The sequence below is a fragment of the Ammodytes marinus genome (genome assembly GCF_949987685.1).
Source record: "Ammodytes marinus genome assembly, chromosome: 5".
Taxonomy (NCBI): domain Eukaryota; kingdom Metazoa; phylum Chordata; class Actinopteri; order Uranoscopiformes; family Ammodytidae; genus Ammodytes; species Ammodytes marinus.
In genome coordinates, this window is record NC_137234.1 from 3,029,027 (window position 1) to 3,048,295 (window position 19,269).

General features: G+C 38.4%; 3 protein-coding genes across 3 annotated transcripts in view; 2 read left to right on the top strand and 1 right to left on the bottom strand.

The window, feature by feature from the left end:
• Positions 1 to 19,269, top strand: part of LOC307250690 (protein NLRC3-like) — a 439,475-nt gene that overhangs the window by 362,432 nt on the left and 57,774 nt on the right. The gene's annotated exons all lie outside the window — the stretch shown is intronic.
• LOC307251002 (E3 ubiquitin-protein ligase TRIM21-like) lies at positions 96 to 3,024 on the top strand (the record flags this gene model as incomplete). Its single annotated transcript, XM_080028297.1, has 2 exons — positions 96 to 200; positions 1,423 to 3,024. The coding sequence occupies exon 2, from the start codon at positions 1,432 to 1,434 to the stop codon at positions 3,022 to 3,024; it is 1,593 nt and encodes a 530-aa protein (XP_079884423.1). The 5' UTR covers positions 96 to 200; positions 1,423 to 1,431.
• On the bottom strand, positions 11,192 to 18,377 carry LOC307250709 (troponin I, fast skeletal muscle-like). Its single transcript, XM_080027870.1, has 7 exons — positions 18,316 to 18,377; positions 16,908 to 16,940; positions 15,203 to 15,239; positions 14,778 to 14,906; positions 13,236 to 13,325; positions 12,225 to 12,398; positions 11,192 to 11,434 (listed from the first exon to the last, which is right to left on the bottom strand). Exons 2-7 carry the CDS (start codon positions 16,913 to 16,915, stop codon positions 11,357 to 11,359), a joined length of 516 nt encoding a protein of 171 aa, XP_079883996.1. The 5' UTR covers positions 16,916 to 16,940; positions 18,316 to 18,377; the 3' UTR covers positions 11,192 to 11,356.

A 19,269-nucleotide genomic window follows, 5' to 3' on the forward strand; every position in this document is an offset into this window, starting at 1 on the left:
CACAGAGCTACACTGAGAGGTGGAGCAACAGTGAAAGGGGAGAGCTGCAAAGACACATTCCCTCAGGTAAAAGTTAAAGTTTGTCAGAGTGACAGCAGAACAGCATTCAGGACGGGTCTATCTGAATCTCTCTGAAGGCAAATTCAACTGAATCCATCAGGTTATTTTCAACTAAACAGCAGAATCTCTGACCAACACTGGTGAGTACACTGCCTCTCAAAGCCAATATCCAATGACACTAAACTGTGAGCAAGTAAATACTTGCTCACAGTTTAGTTAAAACAAGAGTACAACTGTTTGATGTGTCTATTATAAACAGAATAGTTTGCCAAATAAATGTGTCATCTAGATAGAATAATATCAAGATTCTGAAAGAACTAAAGGGCAGCTGTAAAAACCAAACCACAGTGACTTCAGCTTAATCTTATTTTAAAAAATGTCTTGTGTTTCATGTAGTTTAAACATACATTTTTATCCTGAAACATCTTAGCAGTTCAGTTTGTGAAACCGCAAACATATATAATGCAGCAGCTAAATCCAACCATGAAGAAGACCCAAAGTATAAACTTTGATAACCGCTAACTGGCCTAGTTTAGATGGCCTTTCGATTGTAAAAGCATTGCATAAACGTTCATAAAATGTCACGTTGTTGAACATATTTTATAACTTAATATGCAATAGAGAGGCTGTATTTCGAACAGGACATCCGCTTTAAGATTCCCAGTCAGCGTTTGCCAGGTCAAGTGTTGGGCCCCAGCCAAGACCCATAATGCTATCTGCCTAACTAAAGTTGGAAGGTGCTTTGGATAAATGTTTCAGATGAATGAAATTAAGTGTTAATCGCATACATATATAACGTAGCAACTAAATCCAACCATAGAGAAGACCAAAGGTATAAACTGGCCATAATTAACACTAACTGGCCTAATCTAGATGCCCTTTGGATTGTACAGTTACTGATTTCATCTGGCAGCTTCTTCTATTGCATATAACATGGTCATAAAATATGACCGTGTTGAACACATTTGATCACTTTATAGGCAATATAGAGGTTGTATGACTCAGTGGGTAACACCACTGACTTTCGTACAGGAGACCCCTGTTAAGATTCAGTGTTTGGCAGGTCTAGTGTGGGCCCCCATGCAAGACCCTTAATGCTATCTGCATACCTAAAGGTTGAAGGATCTTTGGATAAAATTTTCAGCTGTATGAAATTAAGTGTAACAGTGTGATAGGCTGTTGCACACTTTGTAAGTTATGTAGTAATTGCTGTCAGTCTTCTTAAGTCTTTTTTGAACATCTGAAACTCTCTTTCACTGGCAGCATAGTCCATGATCGTCCAATGCCATGTTTCGGTGAATCAGAGGCTGTCATCACAAGTTAAGTATTTTTTTATTTTATTTTAAAACCTTTTCCCCTCAGATTGTAGCCATGTCTGCTGCCAACTGTCTTCTGAGTGAAGATCAGTTCCTGTGCTCCATCTGTCTGGATGTGTTCACTGATCCAGTCACCATCCCATGTGGACACAACTTCTGTAAAGCCTGCATCAGGGAACACTGGAAAAGAAATGTCTCCCGTCGCTGCCCCAACTGCAAAAAGGTTTTCTACAAAAGACCTGAGCTGCTGGTCAACACCTTCATCTCTGAGATGGCTGCTCAGTTCAGAGCATCAGCTCAACAGGAAGCCAGCAGCAGCAGCTCAGAGCAACAAGCTGCAGAACCAGGAGAAGTTCCCTGTGACGTCTGCACTGGAACCAAACTGAAGGCCCTGAAGTCCTGCCTGGTGTGTCTGGTCTCCTTCTGTGAGACTCACCTGGAGCCTCATTTGAGGATGCCAGGCCTGAAAAGACATCAGCTGATCGACCCTGTGCATAACCAGGATGGCAGGATGTGTAGGAAGCATAATAAACCTCTTGAGCTGTTCTGTAAGACTGACCAGACATGTGTCTGCATGCTCTGCACCCATTCAGACCACAAGACACATGATGTCGTTCCATTGAAAAAAGAATATGAAGGACAGAAGGCCAAGCTGGGGAAGACAGAGGCAGAAGTTCAGCAGATGATTCAGAAGAGACGACTGAAGATTCAGGAGATGAGACGCTCAGTGGAGCTCAGTAACGAAGGTGCAGACAGAGAGATAGCAGATGGTGTTCAGGTCTTCACCGCTCTGAAGGAGTCTGTGGAGAGAAGCCAGGCCGAGCTCATCCACACCGTCAAAGAGAAGCAGAGAGAGACAGAGAAACAGGCTGAAGGCTTCATCAAAGAGCTGGAACAGGAAATCTCTGAGCTGGAGAAGACAAGCACTGAGGTGAAGCAGCCCATAAACACTGCTCCACCCACCAAGGACTGGACAGGGATCAGTGTCCGTCCACCTTCATATGGAGGGACTGTGAGGAGAGCTGTGAATCAGCTGAAGGAGAAACTCAGTGAACAGATGAAGAATCTGTTTGAGGCCGAGCTGAAGAGGGTCCAGCAGTACGCAGTGGATGTGACACTCGACCCTGACACAGCACATCCCAAACTCATCCTGTCTGATGATGGAAAACAAGTTAAACATGTTGATGTAAAGAAGAATCTCCCAAACAATCCAGAGAGATTTGATACTTGTGTTAACGTCTTATCAAAACAGAGTTGCTCTTCAGGAAGATTTTACTATGAGGTTCAGGTTGAAGGGAAGACTGACTGGACTTTAGGAGTGGCCAGAGAGTCGATCAACAAGAAGGGAAAAATCAGAGCGAGCCCTCGGTATGGTTACTGGACCATATGTTTGAGGAATGACAATGAGTACCAAGCGTGTGCTTGCCCTATATTCCTTCTCTCTCTGAAGTCTCCTCCTCAGAAGGTGGGGGTGTTTGTGGATTATGAGGAGGGTCTGGTCTCCTTTCATGACGTGGATGCTGCAGCTCTTATCTACTCCTTTACCGGCTTCTCCTTCACTGAGAAACTCTACCCATACTTCAGTCCCTGTCTAAATGATGGTGGTAAAAACTCTGCCCCTCTGATCATCTCTCCTGTCAATCACTGAGTAGAAGTCAGCCTGTTGCATGTACCAGAAATCATTTGAGAAACATCACAGACAACACCTTGTTAGCCGACCGTCGTCTCTTGACTTGCATAGTGAGACACGCGCAAGGGAAGACCTCCAGCAACTTGAACATAATAACTACTACACCATGATTGCCCCCAGTGTTTTAATCTCACATCTGGTGTGAACCAAGGAAGCAAACTAGACACAGACTATCAGGTGTGAATCCGCCCTAAATCAAGGTAAACATTGTAATTAATCTCACTGTATCAAACTACAAACTTCCTGACTGCACTTCTGAGAGCTTCAATCTTGAGTGGGAACCCCCCAACCAAGGCGGATTAAATGTCTTGAACATGAATCTATGGAGAGATTGAGTTTCAGATTCCTGAGATGAATTAAAACGTTGAGAGAAGCTGACTAGGCAGGAAGATGATCTGAACACATAGATCTAAGGCGGACTGTGTGTGTGTGTGTGTGTGTGTGTGTGTGTGTGTGTGTGTGTGTGTGTGTGTGTGTGTGTGTGTGTGTTCCTCACACCCGGCTGTGTGTACTGTAAACACTGTAAACACTTTGTTGGGCCGCCAAGTTCATTCCTGTGACGAAAACTTGCTCTTAAAGCAGCTGATGCCTTCAGGGGCAGTAGGAACATGATAACACTGTTGTTCTCCTGCTTGTGGTCGGAGGCTAAATACAGTCAGCACAGACCTGCTGACACTAGATCATAATGAAACCTTTTATCAGAATGAACCGTTGAAAATTTAGTTTGTCTTTTTCTCACTGTAAAAAACACTGATTCTACAGCTGTTTAATTTACCTGTGTATTTGTGGACATGGCCTTAACATGTACAGTATGTGCAAAGTCAACATCTTTAGTGTTTTGTTTGTCATATTTTACATAAGAAAATGTCAATGTTTGATCAATGATGTTACATTTCTAATTAACATTTGAAAATGAAACATCTTTTACAGTATTGCATCTTTGAACAGCTCTGATTGAGAAAAGGCTTGTTTTCAACCTTGCTCAATTTTGCTCTAACTTCTTTTCCATGTCAAAGGTTGACAAATTATGTTAAATTTAATCATGAACATTTTCAATTAAACATTTGCGTTCTACTTTTCCCAGACATTGCTCTCCTGTCAAGTTTGTGTGAACAGTTTTGTACTTGTACCAACACGCCCTGATTCCCATATGCATGAGGTAACGGACCCACAGCTCTCAGTAACATAATATTCACTGTAATTACTGTTTGATGCAGGAGTCAGATGTCAATAATGTGGCAGGATCCAGGCCTTGGATTAAAGACTATTTTTTATATTCAAAACCACACACACACACACAAGGTGCAGTCAGTGATTCTGGAGAACGCTCGTTGTCAAAATCACTTTTTCTCAAAATCTGATCAGATCCACTACCTGTCCGTACTGTGTGTGTGCGGGAAAAAAACATTGTTAATACACAGCCTATGCTCTGTAAACTGGCATGTTGCTAGCTATGATGCCCCCCTTTTGATAACATACCCTTTGTTTACATACCAGTTTACAGAGCCTAGGCTGTGCATTATTAACACCAGATTTTTTTTCAGCATACACACAGTACATACAGGTAGGGGATCGTGAGGATATATTCACTGATATTGACAGAAAATGTTCTACAGAATCGCTGACTGTACCTTTAATTGTCATGATAATAAATCTAAAATATTTTTCTCCACCAAACTCATATCTACTTCTTGGAAGTAGATATGTTTTAGTGAAGTTCACGGGTTTGGGGGGGATAAATAGTGTACTATACCTAGAAACCGAAGTAAACTTAAAATCTGTGTTTGCATCTGAGTATTTTTATGAGCTATTGGTCAGGATGTATTTTATAGCAGCGTAGTTATTTAACAGCCCCCACCAGGAGCTTTAAGTGTGGAGCAAAACGGCAGAGTAACAACACAGCTTTACACAGGTAAAAGAATGCAGCCTCGTTAAAGAGGGAACCATGCATTCCTAAAGGGTGAGGTAACACTGGGAAGAGACACCAAGGAGATAGCACCAGACCTTATACCAGTGGTTCCAAACCAGGGGTATGCAGACCCCTTGAGGTACTTAAGGGGATTGCAGGCTTGATGTTTTTTTGTGCCCCCAATGGAGCCTTCTAGCAGTGCTGTCTGGAAGGCCCTAACCCTAACCCTTAACCAGGCAGCGCCAGCTTGAAGGCTCTGTTTGGGGCACAACAGACCAAACACCGGATTGCAGGGGGTACATAGAACAATTTGGGGTCAGAATGTATATCCACACAAGAAATACCTATTTAAATACATGTTCATAAGAAATTACAAGCTCAATTGTTTTTCACTGACAATAATTGTCATTTTCAAGTGTAAATGGTTTTATATTAAGGGGGAGTTATACAAATGATTTGCATTAATGAGCAGTTGGATTAGTGCCTTGCTGAAGGACACAATGATAGATAGAAATACCTTAAAGCTGTTAAAAGAGGAGGTGAAGCCACAGCACACTGAAGGTGAGAGGGTCACAGATGGTGGGCACCAAAGATGTAATAGCAGCAACCACTAGTTTTACAACTAACACCCCCCTGTCCGGGGCTAGGGATTCAACCAGAGACCTCATGGTTACTGGGAAGAAACAGAGACCTCATGGTTTCTGGGAGGAACCAGAGACCTCATGGTTACTGGGAGGAGGAACCAGAGACCTCATGGTTACTGGGAGGAACCTCTCAAACTTTAGGACATCCTACCAACTCAGAGGTAAGGGACTGAGAGAAACTGACGCAAATTTCCATGAGAGCATCAACAGAGAATGTTTAACTTGAAATGTAATAATTTATTAAACTATAAACTCCGGTTGACTTCAAGAAAAACCAAATGAAAACCAAACCGTGATGCTATTTATAAGGCCAAAATAATGACCTAATGTCGTACAACTCTGGATTTAATGCGCTCGGAAAACTGTTGCTTCTCGCAGTCTAACCTGCCAACAAAAACATTGTCCTAGAACAGATGAGAGCTTCCTATAGGCTGCAGGTAGAGCGTGACATCACACACACACACACACACACACACACACACACACACACACACACACACACACACACACACACACACACACACACAGGTGAGGGACTTAAATCAATAATCAGAAAACATTTTACAAAGGTGGAGTCAGTGATTATGGAGAATGCTTGTTGTCAAAATCAAATTGTCAAAATCAGTGAATATCTCTTGACAATCAGCTACCTGTCAGTACTGCGTGTCTGCTAAGAAACACATTCATTGTTGTGTGTGTGTGTGTGTGTGTGTGTGTGTGTGTGTGTGTGTGTGTGTGTGTGTGTGTGTGCGTGTGTGTGTGTGTGACTCCAAACTAGTGAAAGTGAACACATATGGCTCTCAGGGTGACAGCGGAAAGTTAACAAGAGTTCTCAGCACTGCACTTAAACTCTAACGGATTGAACTCTTTACGAGGACCTCCGGCAAACTGCTGGACATAATAACACCAAATGTCTTTATAGCCTGGGTCAGTTAAAGAGGCTACGCTTCGGTTACTGTGAGGTAATACTACTGATTCAGCAGAATGAGGAGATGGAAAGAGAACTGATTTTACCACATAGGAAATCAAGAGAATTGAATTTGTATGAAAAAAGTTAAAATAAAAAAAAATATTAAATTCATTTAACCTTTTTCTTCAAAAGTTCATACTGAAACAAAGAGAGGGCCACTTCTTCGTAAACTTAGAACATGCCCCTGTGCATAAGGCTTAATTTCATTCCCAAAAGCAGTAGCAATTATGTTATTAACCACTCATTAAATATCCTGTTACCACCTGAAGCACTCTGCATTCACTTATGAAGAACAGGAGTGAGAAATTGTACAGTTGGTGGACTATATATAAGATTAAAAACATGGATTTTCTTTTGACAACTGAATGTTGAACCTGGCTTTATCCGTTGTTCAGATTTCAGACTCGGAAATATACGTAGGAAATGTATATGCCCTTGTTAGTAGATTATAACTCATTTGCATTTAAAAAAAAACATTTCAGAAAACTTGTAATACAAATTTGAAAGTCTTAATTTACTGTATGTAATCAACTGGAGCCATGTGTGTGTGTGTGTGTGTGTGTGTGTGTGTGTGTGTGTGTGTGTGTGTGTGTGTGTGTGTGTGTGTGTGTGTGGTGTGTGTGTGTGTGTGTGTGTGTGTGACCTGAGTTGATTAGTCAAGCTGCTGTTAAATAGCGGAGCAAACACGCCCCCTACTGTCCAATATACATGTAGGACTACCGACTGAAATCAGCTGTTCTCAGGTCTGTTTCATAGGCATCTGAATTTAACACTGTATCATTTGTCTTAGAAATCAATAAAATGTCTCATAAATCAGACAATAAACAACATACAAACAAATCCTTCCGTAATAACCTTCAGAATAGTGCAAAGAATGATTATGAAAAAGTTTTAGTTGATGTAAGTGCTTTAGAATGTTTTGGTTCAGAGTGTTGAAAAATAACAAATGTCGAGATAATAGTAATTGACAGAAAGAAGTCAAGGGTTTTTCTCTTCTTACCAGTGCCGGTGTTTTCATCCGTGTGTTCTTTTTAAAGCTCATTAAATCGAATTGCTCCCACCTGACACTCTTCATTAAATTAGTTCCTAATTAAGCTGCAAGAATAAAGAACCAGCAGGACAGAAGTTTAGTTAGTATCAAGAGTTATATAGATAGTTAGTATTTAGTACTTGTATACCATTGAAAGGTGGAGTCAGCTGTTCTGGAGCTATTGTTGTCAAAATAACTTTTTGTGAAAATCAGTGAATTAAAGGTGCAGTGTGTAATATGACATCATCAAGAAAGTTCTACAAAGTTCTAGAATGCAACGCTCCCTGGGTAACCCCACCCCTTTCAAATAATAACAGAAGCTACAGTGGCCTTCAAGGACAAGAACAATTCTAAATTTTAAACAATGCACCTGATGACATTCTAACCATGACACTTCCAAAATGGCGGCACTAGGCCTTGGTCCAAAATATGCAGAAATATGGACCTATATGAGACCCTTTCTAAGGGAAAAATAAATAATTAAAAAAAAAATGTTCAGCTATTATGCACTAAATTAAACGTACTTATGGATATTATAATTACTTTCTACAAAATCTGCTAGGAAATAAAACCCACAATTCTACACACTGCAGGTTTAAGTAAAAAGAAGTTACTGATGAATTCTGTAGAATATCCAATTTAAAACTAACTTCACCAGAGTATCAAACCAAGGCTTAATCTGTGGTGGCTTCACATTTTTGCACATTACATCCTCAGAAGCCGTTTGACACAGCCAACCAAAACATAAGTACACCAAAATTGTGGGCCCTGCTGCTGTAAACAACAACAGTGAAACAGTAACTTTTCAGGAAGCTTTCTAACTTCAAGCAGTGTTCAGAGGGATCACATTTTCCTGTGAGGAAAGTTTGTTTATTCAGTTATGAGAATATACCTCAGAACATGTTCACTTCTCTGACAAACCCAAAAGTTACATAGTGCACCTTTAAGATACGTTTCTCTTGCAGCAACTTTCCCCTAAACTGTCGATCGAAAAAACGTGATAGCTAACTTCTGCAACGAAGATCAGGTTCTATATCTTACCTACCCTTTAAATATCACCAATACTGTTGTTGTAATTGTGTAAATTGCAAATTGTATTGTGGTGAATTGATGTTTTGCTGTTTTTAATAACCTAATTAAACTAAACCCCATGCAAGCCCTGAGACTAAGCCGGGCTGAACGGTGAGTGAAGACTGCGTGTTTTAAAGGGAGTCTTGGTGAAGTCACCTGATCTAAATATAAACGTCAGGGCGTCTCCTCAAATTCCCCAGGAGGTAAAGTTAGCTACTGAGGAAACTTTAGAGGGCCCCGGAGTCAAGGGCCCCTCAGCACCTTACAAGGAGTGTGAGGGCAGCATCAGTGTGTGTGTGTGTGTGTGTGTGTGTGTGTGTGTGTGTGTGTGTGTGTGTGTGTGTGTGTAGGGAGCGGCGTTAGCTACTAGTCCAATCGTTAAAGAAATACAGGGAACTTTGTTTCGGGAGCGTTTAGATTTATAGATCAACTCTCTCTCTCTCTCTCTCTCTCTCTCTCTCTCTCTCTCACACACACACTCACACACACACACATATAAAAATATATTTAGTGGCTCCAACGGTCGATAGTGATGTCACAGGAGTCAGCATTGGTTGAGGCTGAAAAAAATATTTAAAGATGAAAATAAATCTTTCTGTTCAGAGGTAGACCTCCGCAGCTGCTGCTCATCTCTGCTAAAGGCTACATTAGCTTCCATGGGCAAACCATACATGGAGTTGCATTGTGGGTAATGTAGGCGCAAGGTTTTGACATGAAAAAAATGTACCTAATTTAATATACAAATAGGTGACGGGATGAACATTTTAGATTTTTATTTTATTTTATTTTATTTTATTTATTTATTTTATTATTTCAGGACAATGCACATTGATAAACACAGTCATTCCAACATGTAAATGTGCCAGATTGTAGCCCAGGGGCTAATTTCCATCTGTTGTCCATAGGCAGGTGGATGTTACAGTAAAAGCAATACAAAAGATATACAATAAATACATAACATGAAAAGGTTCTATAAAAAGCAAGGACACACATAAGTATTGGTTAAAAAGGAAATACAATTCAATAGAAAGTGGGCCGGTACAGTGCAGTGTTATATGTGGTTACATGTTTGGTTATCAGTAAGCCATGTCTTTATTTTGCGCTTAAAAGAGGCCAGTGTGGGACATGCCCTTATAGTTGGAGGTAGTGTGTTCCATAATGCAGTACCGGTAACGGAAAGGGTGTTATGGCTAAAAGCAGTTTTCCTGAAAGGAATCTCACAGTCCCTGTTTGCAACAGCTCTGGTGATTGTAATGATGTTTCATATAGTGCCACCGTAGGAAAAACATGTAAACTTTATTTTATATAAATATAGGCTACAACTCTGGAAAAAGCAAGAGACTGCTCCAAATGATCATTGTCTCTGGTTTTACTATTTTTAGAATTTTTTATTATTTCTATTATTTAGGGCCTGTGATTGGGCAGACAGAGAGGTCATTTCATCCAAAACTTCCTCTCAAACTGCTGCCTCTAACTCGCAGACCGTTTGTCCGATCGACATATTGATTATACCGGTGGTACACAGAGACCCTGGTCAAGATTTCAGTGTAAAATCGTGGCTGTAGTCTAAAGAATTTGTAAACTACAGCAGATTAAAAGTGTGGCATTATCTGGCTTTCTCGAGAAATGTCAGTTCTGGTTTAATATTGGAGTCTATGCGGCAGTTGGTTGGACACCCTTTCACTTGGAAGCTCATTGCTCCCATTGTTTAGGTCCAATTGCTTTCATAGTCACATGTATACGACGGGCACAATATTACCTACGTTTTGATGTGAATATTATCCATGTGCGGTTAAATATGTGTGTGTGAGAGTGAGCTGAAAAGTGTGTTTTTGTTTATTTTTTCACAAGTTCTACACTGTAACTGTTGGGTCCACTACTGCCTATCTGAACATTCCGTCCCATTCACTTCCACTGTAAAATCTAAGACGATGAGTTTTACATACCTTCAAACAAGGCTAAATATTTCGAAAACTATGAATGTGATTTGAAAACTGTTTGTGTCTGTATATTTATCTTAGAACCATCTTTAATGGCCATTATCTCAAAATTAAATTTTTTCAATACTGAACCAGAAATCTCAACTTCTAAAGCACTTACTTCAACTAAACGTTCCATAATCATTCATAGCACTATTCAGAAGGTCATTGCAGAAGGATTTGTTCATATGTTGTTAATTGTCTGATTTATGACACGTTTAATCCATTTTTAAGACCTTTTCAAAGCATTATTTTCTATTTTTACAAATGTAATTAGAAAGGAGACAAATGAAGACAGAAGGAAACAAATCAACACATATTTTCTTCCACATTTTATTGTTTCTCTTCAACATGATTCAGTTTGAGTGAATGTTATTAGCTGAATGGACTTGTGAATAAATTAATAAATGTGTGTATGTGTGGAGTTTTAAGACTTGTTGATATTGTGTGTTGGTGTGTGAACCTTCAGAAACCCCCCCCCCCCCTCCTTCCATACTACCTCCAGAACCATCAAAAGCGCCGACAAAATAAATAAAATTCAAATTAAATCCTGATGTCTGACCCATTCTCGACATGCTTTTTAACCTACTGCTCTGTGTAAGCTTGAAACATTAAAATAGACCGTCTGGATCAACATATATAAGACATGTGGAGTTCATACAAACGGAAAAAGACAAATGGCAGCGTTTATGTAGTCTCAAACATCTTCTTCCTGTCGGCTTTGTCTTCAATGTTCTTACGCCAATCGCCGGCGGCTTCAATCGGCTGAAAAGGAAATAAATAAACAATCAATTTCAGGGCCGGTACCTGGACTTAAGTTAAGTGAAGTTTCTTTATTAGTCAATTTACACAAGGCACATTGAAATTTGTCTTTTCACATCTCCCCTCTCAAGTTTTCCACTTTGGAGGGGTCAGAGCACAGGGTCAGCCGTAGTACAGCGCCCCTGGAGCAGTTTGGGGTTAAATGTCTTGCTCAAGGACACAATGGTATAGATGGGGGGCACCGTAGAGCTAATAGTAGCCACCACTAGTTTTACTACTGGTGCCAGGGGTCCAGCCAGAGACCTCAGGGTTACTAGGAGGACACCTTTACTCTTTCAGCATGGCTCTAAATTTACAAGCAAACTGTCCACATTAGATTTTTATAGTTATGGGGCTAGAACTAAAACTATTTAAGTTTTAAGGAAAAGTGCCTACAGTTTGGACAACAAATGATCTTTTGTGATCAGATTTAGTATTCTTAAAAATTCCCGTATGTCTACTACATCCGGCAGAGATGTTTAGTGTTGAAACAGCTTGCTATTTGGGAGATTCTGCCCCAAGTGACGTCACATCTACGGAGCCTCCGTATGAAAACAACCGGGGTTGCGACGGCTATAAAAGCAAGAGGCAACATCAAGGCGCAATGTTATGATGAAATAAATGAGTACAAGTATGACCCAATTGTAGCATAATGCATCCTAACTAGATTATTTTTATTGTGTGATGTAGTATGTAGACTAGAACAAAGAAAGAGTATGCGATATGGAATGCAGGGTATGTCTGGTAAACTCACCTCCTCTTTGACCTCCTTCTTGACCTGTTTGAGGTTGGACCTGAGCTCCATGTTGACGGTGTGTTTGGTGCCCAGCAGAGCCTTGAGCATGGTGTCAGCTGACATACGCACTTTCCTCAGAGCAGGTTTCTTCACTCCTTTGATATCCACAACCTTGATATTCAAGTCTTCAATCTACAAGGAAGAAAAATATGTTTTAGTTTCGGGGCACTTGTGGTGTAGTGGCTAGAGCTGTTAGTGGAAGGCAGCCCCTGATTGGTTCATTTAGTCGTCAATCTAACCTCCAGTCAGACCGGACCCTCCCCACTTTCTGTCTGTAAGTAGAAGGCAGCCCCTGATTGGTTCATGTAGTTGTTGACGTCAACATTGATCAATTAATAACCTCTCGAGACTACATGAACCAATCAGAAGCTGCCATTATCTATAAGGAGCGAACTTTAGGTCTGAACGCAGGGCCCTGATTCGCCCGGGTATTTTTTTGATGGCTCCTCCCCACGAGGATTGGAGAAAGTTTTTTTTTTAAAGTGCAGTGTGTAATATCTGAATATTTAGTGGTATCTAGTGGTGAAAGTTCTAGAATGCAACACTCTCCTGGTAACGTCTTTGTTTCAAATAATAACAGAGGTTACGGTGGCCTTCAAGGACAAGAAGCTATTGTTACTAAAGATGGCATCATCCACCACTGCCTCAAGTCTTTCCACAATATCAAGTGATGAGGTGAAGATGTATTTAGTTATTTATTCTACAGTACTTCTTCTCCTTGGTCTTCCAACAGGTGCATTTCCCCAGGACATCCACTTTAAAAATCCATATGGCCATTAAGTTTGTCCATTCTCTGCTAATGTAGAAACATGGCGGAGCAACATAGCGGCTTCAGCGCCCCGCTCCTATGTAGATATAAAAGGCTCATTCCAAGGAAATTTCCATTTCTAACAGGTCTGTTCTGAAAAATGCCAATACATTCTACACACTGACCCTTTAATGCTGTGAATGTATCCGATGGGTATTTACCTCTTTGTCGGCTTTCTGCACTTTGGAGTGAATGTCGTACCTCTCCTCATCCAGTTTGTCAATTTGGGCGCCGAGCTTCTTGCAGTATTCCTGTCAATGGGCAAACACACAAACACACACACACACACACACACACACTTCTCATGTTACACACACGCACATGTAATTATATAACTACAGGTACACTTAAATGTGTAAAAATATTTTTTATTCAAAAATTGGAATCTCAGAGATATCCAGGTTTTGTATAGTTAAAATGACCACTTTAATTTGATAAATATTCAGGTTTGTTATTCATAAAATGTACAACTTTTGGATATTCTAAAATGAAAGTAATGTCTTGCCTCAAATGTATCCTGATACGCCATTGTAAGGGGAGACAGTGACCAAGATGGTTTTCAAGAATTATTCGACAATTATATTGTATTTAAATGATTTATTTGGCTTTTTATTTTTGTTAGTCTTTCTACTTAAAGGCCTACTTCACCAGTTTGAATATGAAGGTTTATTGAATTCTGAGATCCTATGTAGTATAATTGTGCAAAAAAAAAAAAAATCGGTTCATCCTAGCCTGAGAAAAGGCAGAAAGAGTGTTTTTTTTAACCCTATATTTCTCTTTCTCGTGACATCACAGAAAGAGAAATATAGGGTTAAAAAAAAGTACTTTGTAAATATTACTGTGATGTCACAGTAAAAGACATCACAGTAATATTTACAAAGTAAGTTTTTTTTAACCCTATATTTCTCTTTCTGTGATGTCACGAGAAAGAGAAATATAGGGTTAAAAAAACACTCTTTCTGCCTTTTCTCAGGCTAGGATGAACCGATTTCAATTTTATTCGCACATTTATACTACATAGGATCTCAGAATTCAATACACCTTCATATTCAAACCGGTGAAGTAGGCCTTTAAGTTTGCACAAATGATTTAGTTTTGATTCATGAGGATATAATTATCCAAGAATTACATGTAGAGAAAATACGTTTTGTAAACTAACTGCAGGCTCTGTAAATGTAATCAAACCTCCCTCCCCATAAACTTTATAGTGCACTTTAAAGTAAATATAATTGCATTTACAGCTAAACCGTCAAAGATATTTTTACTCATATGATGTTTGTACAACGCCCATGCTGTATAAATCAACTTTCTTTTTTATATATTTTGTTTTTATACTTTGATATTTATAGAAAACTATTCTCCACTTCACAATTTAAAATGTATACATACAAATATAGAAATTACATAGAGAAATTATTATCCACCTTTTCAACCTGACTAACAGCAACCCATAAACAAAATAAAAATAAAAAAACAAATTCAAAGGTGTTTTTATACTCTCACTATCAGGTTTTTTATTTCATTTGAGTTTTTAATGTAATTATTTTCATTATTTAAAAAATTATTATTATTATTATTATCATTAAAATATGTATTATTATTATTATTATTATTATTATTATTATTATTATTATTATTATTATTATTATTATTATTATTATTATTATTGTTATTATGTTTTTATATATATCATTCTTTCTTACCATGAGGGCGGTCAGGTCTCCGCTGAGCTCTGGGGGAGGGCAGGCCTCCCTCATGTACGCCTCCTTTGCCGCGATATCTTCCTTTTTCTCGTCATCAAGCCATTGCGCCGCGATCGACAAGATCAAACTCTGCAGAACACGGTCAAATAAAGTGTCAAAAGACTTTTTATGAATATGTTTAAATATGTTTTAAACACTAGTAAAAAGACAGACAGACAGACAGACAGACAGACAGACAGACAGACAGACAGACAGACAGACAGACAGACAGACAGACAGATAGATAGATAGATAGATAGATAGACAGATAGATAGATAGATAGATAGATAGATAGATAGATAGATAGATAGATAGATAGATAGATAGATAGATAGATAGATAGATAGATAGATAGATAGATAGGTTTATTTAAAGTCCTGTTTACCTTAAGGTGATGCCTGCGGCTGGAAGACAGCTTTTTCCTATTCGGGGAAGTTGTGCCAACGCACCATATTATTAGTGACAGATGTTGCATTCAGACAATTAATAAATGTCATATTAAGTGTAAAAATTATGCTTTTCTTACAAGCAAATTTATGATTTGACATATTACTGATGCAATTTTGCTCGTTTTAAGCAGTATTATGAAGTTTGAGTTAGTATCGTGTACTTTTTCTTTACACTTAAACACATATAACCAAATAGTTGGTTAAAATCTGGACTAAAAAGTATTAATTTTTCATGATTTTAATGTTTGTGTGGCCCTAATGTAACTATTGGCTTTGAATGACCAAAGTCTGTAAATATTATGAATGACTTATCTTAACCCCATAAAGCCAAATTAACCATATTTGTACATGAGTTTCTGAGAGTTTAACATCATGTGTAGACGTTGTCCTTTAAGTTTTTATCAGGATATTTTTGTTAACTTTGAAAAGGTTATAGTAACAATGCAATTTATATCATTATTTATATTTCACTATCATTATTTACTGATTCATTTCGTACCTCGTAGTTAATGGTGAAATCATGTAGAATGGCCGCAAAATGAAATATATCTACCATAATGCCAAATTCACTGTTTTCATTACTTAAATAAACTTAGTTATGATTTAGATTTAGAGTGGACATTGATGCAGACTATTATAATATTTATTTTTATTTTTACAAATTGTATTCTGTCAAAAGTTCAAATGAAGAATTTGAAGAATGTGTCTGCATGTTATTCAAAATGTCAGGCTTCAATAATTATTTCAACACTTGATAATCATCAAAATCCATGGTTGCGTTCCGAATCGCATACTCTTTCTTTTTTCTATTCTACATACTACATCTGACGATAAAAATAATCTAGTTAGGATGCAGTAGGCATACTATTGGGACATACTTTTCTCTCTTATTTCATCATAACATTGCGCCTTGATCTTGCCTCTTGCTTTTATATCCGTCACATCCCTGTTTGTTTGGTTTGTTTTCATATGGAGGCTTCGTCGATAATACGTCACTTCACGTGCGCACTGGATTGTGGATCAGAATCGCCCAAATAGGATGCACTTTTCAACACTAACAATCTTGGCCGCATGAAGTAGGACATCCGGGTACTTCTAACCATCCTAAATCTGGCCACAAGAATCGGGACATCCTAAATCTTTTTTCTACATACTATATAGTAGAAAGTATGCGATTCGGAACGCAACCCTAGTGTATTGGTGTGACAGGTCACTTTAACTGACTTCCTGCTGTCCTGATGCCAATACAATATTGTCCAGTATACACAAAACCAATGTGTTGGTGACTTTTTATAATCATAATCCAAAAATTATACTAAATTGGATTAATGCATAAAACTAATATCGAATGATAACGTGTCATTAATTAATTTAAAATTAATATATAAATCAAAAATATTGGATTTTTCTTAAAAACCTTTCAAATAATGATGATTGAAATACGCATTATTTAATGTAGTGCTACTGTGTTTAATCATGTATGAGATACCATTAAGCCTTTTCATGTGTGACATTATGCATGGATTCTATGATGATTCATATACCCATAGTATAAAAATTACATCATGTGCTTGTTAATTAGGACGAATACTTCAGCTGAAATCTTAACCTATTGGATTTCCTTTTACAATATAAACTTACTCAGACATCTTGGCAGTTTTTGAGGTTCACAACCTGCAAGAAAAATCACACACACACACACACACACACACACACACACACACACACGTACAGGAGTGTGGGTGGGTGGGTGTAAGGGTAGAGACATTTTGAGTATTTGAGTATTTTTGACCCTCGCTGTGCACTGTAGTCAGTGGCTCAGAAGAGGATGACATCAGTGTGAGTGAATTTCTCTAAGATCAGCATGTTCTTGAAGGAGACGGATAGATGGACAGGGGGAAATATTTGTGGCGTAATGCGATCTATAAGACCACAGCTGAAGACCCGCAAACGTCAACTGAACTAATCTGGGACAGCCAGGATCGAGTGTCGGTTCTCGGGCACTTCATGAGCAGATCAAATGGAGCTATTAATTTAAAATAAAAGCCTTAAGTACAGTTATTAAAGTTGACACCTTTAAGTATAAATTATTTAATACTTGGAGATGTTCTTTTAATGACCAATTAAGTTTCTATTCCAAATGTTTTTGTTTTACTACAAAAGTACTTTATGGTAATTTGTTAGTTACTTTTGTTTAAGATTAATAAACGTTTCTGGGTTTATTTTACCAAGTAAAAACATCTAAAATCTATAAAACAAAATTAGAAAATGTCAAGAAATAACAGCCAAGAAATAAACTCAACCAGTTTGTTATCAAATTGGTCAAAATTGCACACTACACATCATGAATAAAATAAGTTTAATATCATCAGCGTCATTTAGTCTTATCTAATTATCATATTAGAAAGTTACTTTTTACAACCAAAAAGCTTAAAACAATGAATTGACATCCTCTGTGACAATAAATAATGGTAAAGTCATAAAAACGTTTTGTAAAATTTGTCAATATTGTCATATTTAACCAGATCTCCAAACTCTTAAAGAATTGAATTTAACATGTTACAGTATATGACGATAAAAAAGCACAGATTTTGAAGCAATTCAGATAAATTCCATCCGTCAAGTTTGTCCGAATTTTGTAAAATGATCCATAACTCAAAACTCTTAAAAGCAACCATACACGTAACCCAATAACTGGATCGTAATTTAGCAATTTGAGCGTGACAGTTGTAGGGCTTTTGAGTTCTCAGGGACCACGCCACAAACAACTTCAAGACCATAAAACCAAGAACTCAAAGGAGTCGAACGCTAATCGTAAATAATTCTGTCAAAAGAAAAGGTCAAATGTCAACAACACACTAAAAAGATACCCAAGCAACAAATTCAAGGATGTCAGTTCTTGACTGCTCAAAAAGATGGAGCAAAATTTACAGCTTCTTAAGATGATTTGTAGAGGCACTAAAAAGGTATTTCTTCCAGTGAGAAAATATCAAAGATGCTGATCTCAGAGACTTTCAAAGATGCTGAAATAAATAATAAGATTTCTCACCTATTGAGAGGAGTAGGAAGAAGAAGAAGAAGAAGACACACTTGGTGGAAGTTAAATCGACACACTGCCAAAGCCACACAGTGAAAAATGAAATAGGGTATATATGCCGGGTTGCGATGTCTCAGCAAAATCACCAGAAACTCTTTATGGAAGTGGATTCCCTGGTAGACCAATCGGCCTGCGAGATCCTGAAATACACCCCGACCCAACCCCACGCTGTGCAAAACCACCCTCCCTGTGCAGATTCACTCTGTGTGTGTGTGTGTGTGGTGTGTGTGTGTGTGTGTGTGTGTGTGTGTGTGTGTGTGTGTGTGTGTGTGTGTGTGTGTGTGTGTGTGTATTTGTGTGTGTGTGTGTGTGTGTGTGTTTCTGAATATGTGTGTCAGTACTTGTAGAGGCGTCTATGTGAGGACCAGTTTCAACTTTTAAGCCTCGGAGTGAGGACATTTTTGCAAAGTGAGGACATTTTGCCAGGTCCTTACTTCTTCAAAGGGCTGTTAAGAGTAAGTTTTAAGGTTCAAGTTAGAATTAGGTTAAGGTTGGGGTTAGGAATTTAGTTCTGATGGTTAGGGTTAGAAGCTAGGGAATGCATTATGTCAATGAGAGTCCTCATACAATAGAAGTACAAGAGTGTGTGTGTGTGTGTGTGTGTGTGTGTGTGTGTGTGTGTGTGTGTGTGTGTGTGTGTGTGTGTGTGTGTGTGTGAGTTAAATATACAAGACCACAAACTGGACTAACTGAGGCCATTCTGACGCCTTCAGGTTGCTCTTTGAACTGCTGAATTTTTTTTAAATTTATCTGGGATTTTACCCTTTAAATATTTCTTTAAGAAGGATTAATGTTGTTGCTATTGAAGTAATGTCTTTCCGATTTAAACCCCAAAGACAATGTAGTTTGCCGTCTCAAAGTCCCCCTAGCAAAAAACAAATCAACTACCACTGCCATGATTATCTT